The sequence below is a fragment of the Alosa pseudoharengus genome, unplaced genomic scaffold, assembly GCF_046254945.1.
Source record: "Alosa pseudoharengus isolate Yale_2024_CS ecotype anadromous, Long Island Sound unplaced genomic scaffold, YU_APseudo_1.1 YU_APseudo_1.1_scf_6, whole genome shotgun sequence".
NCBI classification, from domain to species: Eukaryota; Metazoa; Chordata; class Actinopteri; order Clupeiformes; family Clupeidae; genus Alosa; species Alosa pseudoharengus.
Genome location: NW_027468848.1, coordinates 21,783,367 through 21,795,866, shown reverse-complemented (window position 1 = coordinate 21,795,866; position 12,500 = coordinate 21,783,367). Strand labels below are relative to the sequence as shown.

Here is a 12,500-nt window from a genome sequence, read left to right as displayed (position 1 = left end):
CTAGGTGACAAAAAAAATGTTTTGTTCTATTTGGAAAAAAGAAATGAGAATCCAATTTCTTTTTAAACAAATATGTAGTGGCAAAAACTTTGTTTGTTTGTCTCTATGATACTTCTAATTGTTCGTCTCACCACTTCTAGGGAATACCGGTGCTTGGGTTTCTTAACACATAAAAAGATTGTCCGACAAAACGTTGTCCGTGAACTGATGGTATTTATTTGTTAAACAAATGAAAAAGAACTTAAAACATAAAGTATAGTCTCTATTGTCTGATTGAGCTGAGCTGAGCTGAGCTGAGTTTATTCCGCGTGTTCGCGTTGCTCCTGTCACGCTCACGTTGAGTTGATGTTGACGCAGTTGACGGTCAATGATAGTTGGCTCAAGCACCGGAACCCCTCCTGTGGCCTTGGCTTGACACCTCTTTTATCGTTGCACCCCCATTACCACTAGAGGGTAACCATTAAAACGTTCTAAATCAAATGTTGAAGGGAAATGAAATTAATAATTATTTATACATTAACTAAAACTGAAAATATGAATATGGCTCCTACAAAATAAAAGCCACAAACACAGTAGCTGTATCACTTGTACTGTGGACATGCCATCCTCTTTCCTGAGGGAGTGATAATGGCACTGTTGTCACCCCCCCCCCCCCCACCCCCCGTCCTGCCCTCACGCTCTGGCCCCTAACCCACCGTCACCCCCACCCTCTATACCGTGCCATACCATGCCCCGTATGTGTGCCCGTGCCCCCTCGCCTACCCCCCCTGGGTGGGCCTGGATTTTGTGGAGGACAGAGGTGGCTGGTGGGTGATTGTGTGTGTGTGTGTGTGTGTGTGTGTGTGTGTGTGTATGTGTGTATGTGTGTGTGTGTGTGTGTGTGAGAGAGAGAGAGAAAGAGAGAGAGACAGAGAGAAAGAGTGTGAGTGTGATGTGTGGAATAAGGGCCATGCCGGTGGCAGAGGGCCAGGCAGGGCAACAGGGATCAGCTGCTGCTTTGTTGTCTTATCCACAAGGTGTCTAGGGAGAGAGGGGGCTGGCCCTGCTACACAGGCGGCACTGTGTGTGTGCGTGCGTGCGTGTGTGTGTGTGTGTGTGTGAAAGAGAGAGAGAGAGAGAGAGAGCGAGCGCGAGTGAGCAACTCAATAACTCCCTCTCTCCTCCCCCTTTCTTTCTCTCTCTCTCTCACCCCTCTCTCTCTCTCCCTCCCTCCCTCTCTCTCTCTCTCTTTCCCTCTCTCCCTGTCTCTCCTATGCAGCTGGGCAGTCAGTGTCGGAGCGGCAGTGATTCAGGCTGCTGTGTGTTTTGTGTGGTGTGGAGTTTCTCACACCGCGGAGAAGAGACAGTTTCTCTCACTGACACACACACACACACACACTCGCAGACGCAGAAACACACACACACTCTCAGAGGCTTTTGAGCACAGCGCGTGGAGGCCGGAGCCTCAGGGATTTACCTCATCTTTCGTCCGGCCAGTGGACGCACAGACAGACAGATAGACGAACAGACGGAGTGATGGACAGACGGTTAGAGATGGGACCGCGGTGGGACGGCGCGTGGCGGACTCCTCTGCTGCTGTTGGGACTGACCGCTCTCCTCTCTCAGGCTCAGGGTGAGTACTGCGCACTTGCCCTCTTTCAGCGCGAAATCACAGTCAGTCTGCCCATGTGTTGTGAGCGGGAATTATGTTGCTTTGCGACAGCGTTTGTCAAAGTGTTGTGTGAGAGGGGTACAAGTGGCACAAACTTTCACGGCGGATGTCGAACTGCCTAGAGGAGCTGTATCAGTTCTGAGTTCTGAGCCTGACAGTTGCATAAAAGTAGGAAAGTATTAAAGCTGTTCTTGTAGCTTGTTACTTGTCCAGATGGAAACATAGGTCGGATGCATTTTGTTTGGTGTATCTGCTTCCCAGATATTACGTAACTTGTACTATGAAAGATCTAATGTAGCGGGATAGCAACAGGTTTTTTATATTCAACTTTCCAGCATGATGTTTAACTGGTGCACAGTACATGCAGATTATGCTGTATCCCTACTTTTCCTTAGAAAAGTTTTCTTTCACGAGATCACTTTAAATTGACAGTTTTTATTTTTGAGCATAGAAATGGTATATTAAATTCTATAGAATTGACCAAAATATAAACACACCATTCATTGATTCTTTCTTCTGCTTCTTAATTTTCTATTTCATATATCGTATATTGATTGACTGTATTAGTATTCAGTGTTTTTTCCATTTAAAATGGCGAGAGAGAGAGCTGGAGATGTTTTGCTGCTGGAGAGGTCTGCTTGTGTTTTGCTCATTGGGATGTCAGTTGGGGCGTAGCCGCCACTTGCTGTGTTCCTCTCTGCCTCTCCAATGGGGGGCGGCCCGCTGAGCTCCCATGAGCTGGTTGGGTTGGGAGGGGGCTGGAGGATTTGGCCATTCAGCTGTCTGACACTTGTTTGACACACAGTTGGACTTCCAGCTAAGAAATCACTCAAGCTCGTAGCTCCAGGGCACTGGTGGAGGTGCGCTCACACACATGCACACACACACACGCGCGCACACACACACACACACACACACACACACACACACACACACACACACACACACACACACACACACACACACACACACACACATACACACACAGTAGCACAAATACACACACAAACACAAACATAGAGCAAAACACACGCAAGACACACACACACATACACACACAGTAGCACAAATACACACACACACACACACAAACATAGAGCAAAACACACGCAAGACACACATACACATACACACACACACACACACACACACACACACACACACACACACACACACACACGTACAAAGAAATTTGGCCCACTCTGCTCCCACACACAGGCGCACAGCTGTGCGTTTAACACTGCTTGGGCCGGCTCAGCATGGCCCGGGGTTAACGGGGATGGCCCGCCACCACAGCGCATCAAAGCCGGTCTATCTTAGGCCAGCTTAGGCTATCTTTATGCAGAGAGAGGGAGAGACCTCCCTGGGTCCTATTCACAGGAGCTGTCTTTCAGAGGGCTGCCCTCTGCTTCCAGGGTTTTTAAATCAAATTTAGCGCTGATAAAACATCTCTATGGGTGCCCGAATTGTACATGTCTATCTCGCAGCAGCTGTTACATAAGCACTTGTTTACTTTTTCCGGCCTCCTCATCCAGAAAAGTTTGTTTTCTTTTGCATCAGCAAAGCAGCGTGAAGAACCCACCGTGTACTACTGCTGGTCTTTACAGTATATAGACTGTAAATATTTCTGAAAACAGCCTTGTAGTGCAATGTTTTTGTCTATTAGAATCTCAGAGTATGACCTCCTCAGATTAAAATGAGTAAGTGAATGCATAATTGTTCATAATTGTTTACTTAACACAAGAATTTGTCCATGACGCCACAATTTATTTTAGGTAAGGACTCCAGGATAAAATCAAATCAGCGCAAACATCTCACAGCGTGGTGCCAAATAGTTTTTTTTGTCCTCATTCGAAATTGTAAAGAGCATTAGGGATTTGAAAGCATTTGCAATAAACACAGCCTCATGACAACTACTAATTAAAACACTTCATATTCACAGTCAGTGATTTAGCTTCTTAATTAATAAGAAAGACAACATGCACTTTTATAATTACACTTAACAAACATACAGTATGAAAGACTTAGTCACATAGTATCCTGTATATTTTGTGCAATAAAGAATTTTGTCTTTAAAGACTTCCACCTTTATGTAGGTGATAAACTTTAACTTCTTAATACCGTTGATTTTGTAACAGTTTAAAAGAGCCTCCAGCCAGACTCCAGTGTCTCGAGCAGCATCAGTCTGTGTTTGGACTTTTGCACGGAGAGCACCTGTCTCTCAGGCAGTCTGTTAATTACTGAAAATACCAACATTAGTGCACCACCTGCAGGTTAAACAGGAGGGAAATCAGCAAGCTACTCATATGAATATTGTATGTGGGGCCTGAGAGGCTTTGGCTTGCAGACGGATCTGCAAGCTGTACTGTGGAAGACCTGGTTGTGCATGGATGGCCGTTTGAGTGGAATGGATTGGTGTAGTTGTCGATAATCAGCGAGCACTCAGCTGTGTCTGAGAAGCTGCTTGATTTTCACAGTGCGTTTGGTTTGGTTGGCGTTGTGTCAACATTTGTATCAGACTGAAGGTTTCAGCAATCAGAACATCTCCTCTTATGAAATGTTTTTTTATGCAGCATGTAATCTCGACGAGGAGACAGAGACAATGGTATGTTTAAAAAACTGAATTTGATTTGACCCAAACCACACATCCACTATCAGGGAATTTGCCATATTAAATAACTATCTTTGTTATGTCTTACAGCTGAGGCATGCAGGTTAAGGAAGTTCATAAGTTTGCATGAGCTTTTATGGAGCTATTGTCCAGGGGCCGTATTCACTTTTAGCCTTAAAATTCTTTGTGAATACGGCCCCAGATCTAGACATAGCTCATAGACGCTCAGGGGCCGTATTCACAAAGCCTTTTATCTTACCACTAGGAGTACTCCTAAATCGCACTAAAAGATTTTAGCTAGGAGTTTTCTCTTAGAAGTTATTCACAAAGCCTTTCAGACCTACTCTTAGTAAGGAAAAATGACAACTCCTAAACTAAGAGTGAGTCTTCGTTGCTATGGATGACGTCATTACTCATGCACGAGCTTGACTGAAGTGACCACCTTGATTGGCTGATGATTGTAACGCGGGAATAATTCCAAACACCTCCCTTACGATGATGAGTGACAGGTGACAGGTCTGAGAATGCGTGCGCTACACAAGTAGTGCAAAGGACGGAAGATGATGCCTAAAGAGTAAGGCAAAACAAATAGCCTAGTAGCCTAATGAAACATAGGCCTACGGATTGATGCAGCTAGGCTATCTTTGCAACATTATTAAATTAATCTGTCACCATATGCCTACGTTTGCAAAGAGAACATTTTAATTTGATTCACAATGAAACATTACATTAAATTTACATGTTGACAATGAGTAGTTTTGGTTGTTGTTGGTGGCGTTATAGCATCCCTTTTATGCCTACAATACAAAATAGTTCCCTCGCGATTGGAAGCTCCTGTTGCCGCATACCCATTTCAAAACATTGCAACGTGAAATGCCACAAAAAGCTGTTTGTGAATAGGTCTTAGTGAGTTAGGAGTCCTCTCGACTTCTTTTAAGCTGTCCCAGACTTAGGTGCTACTTTTAGGTCTAAAATGATTTGTGAATTACTTTTAGTAAAAAAAAAATTAGGAGTCCTAAAGTGAGGAGTGACACTCCCATTACTCCAATAGGAGTTGCTCCTAAATTCGCCACTTAGAAGCTACTTTTAGCCTTAAAATTCTTTGTGAATACGGCCCCAGAGGTGAATAAGATCATGGGCACTTTATTTTACGGGGTCCTTGTTCCAGTGTATCTACATAATGAAGTACAGTGTAACAACTTACTGTATGTAACAATATGTATTATATCACATACTTATGTCCATACATAATGTATTTTTGTGTACCTACAGATTATTAGTACACGTGTATCACGTGCATAAGTGAACTGCAGTCTGTCTGCAACTGGTCAGTGGTCAGTGTGATGAAGTCCTTAGATCTGTAGCTGGACATGAGAGGGCAGGAACAGAAGATGCACCTGTGGCTCTGAAATAAGGCTTTCATATGTGTGTGTTTGTGTGTATGTGTGTCTCTGTGTGTGAGGGAGTTATATTGTGTGCGTATATGCATGAACCCACCTCAGTCTATGGGTTGATTTGCCTCATATCTTGACTGAAGTGGAATATCCCCAGTGCTCTAAAACAGCTATGTTCTGTGGACGTATCTTTACCCCAACACAACCACGCACTGTGAACGTATCTTTACCCTAACACAACCACGCACTGTGAACGCATCTTTACCCCAACACAGCCACGCACTGTGAACGTATCTTTACCCCAACACAACCACGCACTGTGAACGCATCTTTACCCCAACACAACCACGCACTGTGAACGCATCTTTACCCCACACAACCACGCACTGTGAACGCATCTTTACCCCAACACAACCACGCACTGTGAACGCATCTTTACCCCACACAACCACGCACTGTGAACGCATCTTTACCCCAACACAACCACGAACTGTGAACGCATCTTTACCCCAACACAACCACGCACTGTGAACGCATCTTTACCCCAACACAACCACGCACTGTGAACATCTCTCCCCCAGACTACAGGGGCCTCTCACACTAGAGCAGGAGGAGATTCCTGTTTGCACCAAAATACTTTCTCCACCTCCACCTCCACCTCAACGACACAGTAAGAGGAAAAACCTGCCGCGGAACAGTAGTCACCGTTGGCTCTACCAGTACACATAATCAAGACTCAACCCTGCCACTAAGAACCCCCCCACCCCCCCTCCAAACCCTGGGAATATCATTATGTATCAAAGGTTGGGCAAGGAGCAGACACAATGTAAACCCCCCTGACGCCCTTCCCCTGCTGCGGCCTATTATTCTTTCCCCCGCTCTGTGATGGCTAAGTTACGCCTCGTGGGCCACGGGCACCCGGCCCGACCCCAAGCCTCCTATTTGGGTTGGAGGCCGAAGCGGCGGAACGTTCCAGCGAAACGTCCCTTTACGTGTTCTATTATGAAGTGCAAGTTTATCACTCGTCCCCCCCCCCCCCCCCATCCCCCTCTCAGCACCTTCAAAGTGTCTCCCGGGAGATTGTTTTCGAGGGAGAAAAGTTAGCGTCATGAATCAAAGAGAGTTTGTTAGGAGCCAACGGTAAAGTCCAATGATATAAATCCATATTATGACTGCCGAGAAGCTCTGTTCTAACAGTTATTGGCAAAGTTTGAAAAAATATTTGAACAGGTTTATGATGAAAGACCTGGCCTGCAATGCAGCGCATGTAAAATAACAAGTGTACTATACTGTTCTCTTCTGTGGGGTGTTTATTTATAGGGCCAGGGTCATATGTGAGGTATGCCAAGGAAGGCTTCACACCTTTTGCTCAGAAAATAGACAAATATTTTCGGCCCCTTCAGTTGGAAAAATATTTTGAAAGTAATCTAAGAGAAGAAAAGAAAACAAGGTATTAGACAGCTAGGAGTGAGTTGACAGCTTCCACTCAAGCTCAGGCTAGTCCCCTAAAATGATCTTCACCCATCTGGTAAAGAAGAGAAGGAGTTTGAGAAAACAAACAAGGTGTGGTTGCCCTGCGAGGGGGTCAAGAGGATTTGAGGTCAGGGTGTGAGTATGTGTGTGTGTGTGAGTATGTGTGGTGTGTGTGTGTGTGGAGCAGTGAGGAGTGATGTGGTGATGGTGATGGGGGGGTGAGGGCTGATTGAGGGACAGCTGGCAGGTGCAGGCCCAAGCCTGGCTTTAGGAGAGCTCCAGCGCACATTGTGTGAGAGCCGAATTGTTCGCTGGATGGGGTGATAGTGGGGTAGCGGTCAGTGTGGTGTGTGTGTGTGTGTGTGTGTGTGTGTGTGTGTGTGTGTGTATGTGTGTGTGTGTGTGTGTGTGTGTGTGTGTGTGCGAGAGTTTATGTGTGTGTGTGTGTGTGTGTGTGTGTGTGTGTGTGTGTGTGTGTGTGTGAGTTGGGGGTGGGGGGGGGGGGTGTTGGTGCCGGGTAACATAAAAGTGTGCTGTGTGTCTAAACATGGCGTGCTGGAGAGAGGGAGAGATTTCCGGAGAGCCATGAGGCACTGTGGGGCTTTTTGGCACCGGACCCTCCAGAAAGGTTACTGCTGACAGGAAGCACAAGCTCTGGTTTCAGGCTCACTTACAGGCAGAGAGCGGTAATACCCGTGCAGGGCTCTCTCTCATTCCCTGTCTTTCTTTCTCTCTTTCTCTCCCTAACTCTCTCTCTCTCCCTCTCTCTCTCTCTGTCTCTCTCTGACTTTCTCTCTGTTGTGTTCCCGTTGAAACCTTAGTCACAACCCAGGTTTAGCTGGTTTCCCACACACCGTACAAGATGTATCAGACTTGACGTCACAACAGTTCGCCATCGCACCAGCTGCACTATTTCTACATGGATTTCAAAGTATCTCACTCATTTAAAACATCCCACCCACATTAGTCACAGTAATCGGCCCCTTAAAGAGTCAATCTTTTTGCTGTTCATTTTCTCGTTGAGGTTTTGCCTGAGAGACTGTGTCACCTTGCCATGTTTGTGATGATGGAGCTTAATCGAGCCCTAGTGAGCCTCAATTGGAGCATGAGCGCCGTCGGTAGTTGAAAAACAATTTGCCATGGATTGGTGCTTGGCTACCCCCCCCTCCCCCCCGTGTTTGTGCTGCTTAAGAGACCTGCTGTTTGTTTAGCGCGATTGGGCTGGAGCCTCCCGTAGGCATGGCGTGTCATTCTCTAAATGGTGCGAGCGCTCCGACTGGAGTCTGGTCTGGACGCATCGCAAACAGAAGCGCATCCATTCAGCCTGGACTGATCACCCCCCCCCCCCATGTGTATGGGTCTGTCTGTCTGCCTGACTTCGCAAACATTCGCAAACTGCTGCGCTAATCGGCGCTGCGGGGCGTCTGGCAGCGGTGTCTCCAAATGGATGGAAAATGACTGTATAACTGTTAGATAATGACCTGAGCTCCTTACCACCTCCCTCCTCTCTCTCTCTCTCTCTCTCTCTCTCTCTCTCTCCCTCTCTCTCCCTCCTCTCTCTCTCTCTCTCTCTGCTTCTTACCTGTGGGAAATAAACATGTGGTGGCTGTTTCCAACCCCCCCCCCCCATGGGCACCTTAATCCCGCTATCAAGCTTCAGCTCGTCAAATTCTCTTTGCTCTTTGAAGAGCAGTCAAATGAGGCGGGCAGCTCCCAGGTAATCACTGGCACGAGTTGCCAGGTAGGCAGGCGAGAGGGCTAATCTTTGTGGTTGGTATCAGTGCGGGTAGCAAAGAGTAGCGTCACCCCCCCCCCCCCCCCCCCCCCTTCTCCCCCCCCACTCCACCACATCCACCCAACGGCCCACTGGGAGATAAGCTCCATTGTAAGGGCTCCCTTTTGTTAATGAAATCATTTATTGAAATGTCAGGGAGATTTAAAGCTCCCCTGCTCTACAGGTGGAAAGCAGCCGTTCTCAGAATGGTGGTGAGCGGCTGAAATAAGCCTGGATCATCAGCCCCACACACAGAGCAGAAAGGAAAACAAAAGAAATGGTGACCCATGTGTTTACGTGTTTGGGTTGTGCAGGCTAATTTCTGGCTGTCGTTAATATGGTATGTTCATGTGTGTTTGGATTCGACCGGTGTTGTGTGGAGGAAAGTACTGTATCTGCATCACATCTGCTCTCGCTGGAGATGAGACAACTAGAGGTAGGAAGACAGAGCAGATGTGAGCACGCTCGGCAAAATCACTACAATTAACAGACATTGCGCCTCCATGTGTTTAAGTGGAAAATATTCAATAGTGTAGATCACCTCAAAAGCTTAAGTAGGATGCGACCCCATGCTCTAAGGCCTAATTTTTGCACTCTGGAGACAGTTCTGCATGGACTCGTCCGTCTTTAGTCACAGGATGTAGACGGTCTCTTTGTTTCTCCTCCTCTCCTCCTCTTCTCTTTCTACCTCTTTTAAAGAATGCCGTCCACAGGACCCGGCCTTGGTAGTTCACATCAGCATCTCTCCTTCTTGTTCTCCATCATCTCCTCTCCACCTCCTCCACCTCCGCCCACCATCTCCGTCTCCCTGGCCGCAGCAGGCTGTTTGGGCTCCGGTGTTTATTTGAATGTGAAGTATTTGTTTTATGTTTCGTGCGGTGAGTCAGGAGCCGTAAGGAGTGGAGCTGGAAGAGATGAGAGAGAGAGAGACAGAGAGAGAGAGAGAGAGAGAGAGAGAGAGAGAGAGAGAGAGAGAGAGGGAGGGAGAGAGGGAAAGAGAGAGAGAAAGGGAAAGAAGGGGACAGGTCTGCAGAAAAGGTTTAGCTCTTCTGGAGTGTTCCAAGGAAGCGGAACAGCTGTGCGGTAAAGTGTTTATTTGAGAGACCAGGGGGAGATTGGAGCGATGCTTTTAGGGCTTTGAAGAGAAAGGCAGGTTCAACTTGGCTTATTGTTCATAGGCTTAGTGTGCGTGTGTGTGTGTGTGTGTGTGTGTGTGTGTGTGTGTGTGTGTGTGTGTGTGTGTGTGTGTGTGTGTGTGTGTGTGTGTGTGTGTGTGCGTGTGTGCATGTTTGTCATTTCTGGCTGTCTTTCTGCTGTACTGAGTATATGCACCTGTATCTGTCATGGACTATAAGTATGTGTGTTTCTTGTGACCTGTCTTACTTTTTTTAGATTTTTCAACCGATTAAAAAAATAAAAACTGCCTCCCATTGGAATGATCTTGTAAGTAGTTCTTCCTGAGAACCTCTATGTGTGTAAATGTGTCTCCCTGGGGCTCATCTTTAAAGTGAACTCTGGAATGTCTTTGGTCCTGGTGATAAGGTTCTAAGGTAGACTTGCTTGCCACAAAAATGTGCACAGACTTTGACACTCAAAAACATTGTGTGTGTATTAAAATCAGTCCAGTGTGGCTTGGCACAGCCTTAAACCCCATTAGGTAAACCCTCTTGCAAATAGACACACTAAGTACTCATACGCCAGTATGGTAATGCATTATGCACTTCAAATGATAAGGATATGATAACAAACCCATAATATCGTATTCTATTGAAATACAGCACATTGTTTTCATATGGATAGACACATGTTTTTTTGGGCCACTTATATATGGTAATATTCCCCGTCACTGGTCAGCCACAAGCCCCCTCTCCCCCACTCCCCTCCTGTGTGCTTGAGACCGTGATTGTATGGTCTAAGTGCAGCTAGGCGCAGCCTCGGATGGAGGACCAGACAGCGTGATCGAGGGGGTTGGCTGTGGGAGCCGCCCCCCAACACACACATACACACACACACATAGAAGAGATGGGGGGTTGTGTGTGTGTGTGTGTGTGTGTGTCGGGTGAGCTCAGCTCTTGTTTTCCCCGGCCTAATCACAGCGGCATGCCAGAGGAGATCTGAGAGAAATCCGAGCGCGCCAGTGTTTAAGATAGAAACGCTAAGCTCTCAATGACAGCACTGTGTGTGTGTGTGTGTGTGTGTGTGTGTGAGAGAGAGAGAGAGAGAGGGAGAGGGTGAGAGAAAGAGAGAGAGATCGAGTGCATGTCATTGTCCATGCTCGATGATGTCTCTGTGAGTCATTCTGTATATTTTAATGGTTGTCTAGTGTGAAACTGTGTGTGAAAATGGACTTGCTTGACTGTGAACATATGAACTTGAGTGTGTATGTACTGTACTGTGTGTGTTTGTGTGTGTGTGTGTGTGTGTGTGTCTGTGTGTGTGTGTGTGTGTGTGTGTGTGTGTGTGTGTGTGTGTGTGTGTGTGTGTGTGTGTGTGTGTGTGTGTGCCAGCCTGTGTGTCTGAAATCATGTGCTCACATATGAGTTATGAAGCGCTCACGCCATCCCGCATGTTGCCTCTTCGCTCCCCTTTTGGCCGGCTTTTATGAGCACGCTGTGCTATGCCATGGAGCCATGGAGACTATTTACAGGGCTTGTAGTGGACTTCACGCTCCATGCCAGTATTGTCCTCCTAGGAAAAAATGGGGCCTTGGGATCCTGGCATGCCAACGATTCCATGCATCAGGGATGAATTACTTTTGACTGGCAAGTGCAGTGTGTGTCTGATGGCTTGGCCACTGCTGCCTATTATGTGTGTGTGTGTGTGTATGTGTGTGTGTGTGTGTGTGCTTGTGGTTTGTGTGGCGATTGTGGTTTGATGTTGGGCGTGAGGCAATGGAGACTGGGCTGCTTCGAGCCAATGTGGAGAATTTACAATGCCCACACTTGTGTCCCATTGATCCGTGTGTCTATGTCCACCCTCACACTGACATTGAAGTTTTCTCCCCCAACTGAGACACATGCCGTTTTAGTGCAGGAGAAAGTGTCATGTCGGTGGACCGGCGGTGACATGTCGGGCTGTGGTATAATCATCCTCAGTGATGTGCACTGGATTGGGGGGACCTGCGGAGATTTAGAGGCTGGTGACAGACTGCATCTGAGCCCCCTCTCTCAGCCTCTGGCGGTGGAACTCACAAGGGGGACCGGAGGCCGTCGGAAAAAATCCACCACTCTCTAAAATGTCGCTGGAATGTCTTTGAAGCCACCGAGGAAGAAAAAAAAAGAGAAAAGAGAGGGAAAAAAAGAACAAAACAAAGATCACTTAAAATAGCTGGGCCTGAAAAGGTGTCTGAGACGGCCTCTCTTCTCACATTTGTTTTGGTTGTGTGGAGTGAGCGAGACTGTGAAGTATCACAGGCCCAGATGGCCAAGTGCAAGACGCGCTGAACAGACCAGCTGGGGTTCTTTATGCCTTTATTTTTCCCTCTTCTTCTTTGGGTCTCCGGCGAGGAGAAAGTTCCGGAGCCCTTCCGAGGGTGTCATTCAGCGGGGAGACATTCTCAACCGCCACACTTAGCTCCCTCGGGTAACCCCCCCGCCC

General features: G+C 47.1%; 1 protein-coding gene across 3 annotated transcripts in view; it reads left to right on the top strand.

The window, feature by feature from the left end:
* bmpr1ba (bone morphogenetic protein receptor, type IBa) overlaps nucleotides 1-12,500 on the top strand; it is a 75,173-nt gene that overhangs the window by 41,869 nt on the left and 20,804 nt on the right. For all 3 annotated transcript variants that reach the window (XM_076269772.1, XM_076269770.1, XM_076269773.1), the window contains one exon: nucleotides 1,259-1,612. In XM_076269772.1, the coding sequence (XP_076125887.1) occupies nucleotides 1,516-1,612 (97 nt within the window). In that variant the 5' untranslated portion in view covers nucleotides 1,259-1,515. The remainder of the gene's footprint in view (nucleotides 1-1,258; nucleotides 1,613-12,500) is intronic.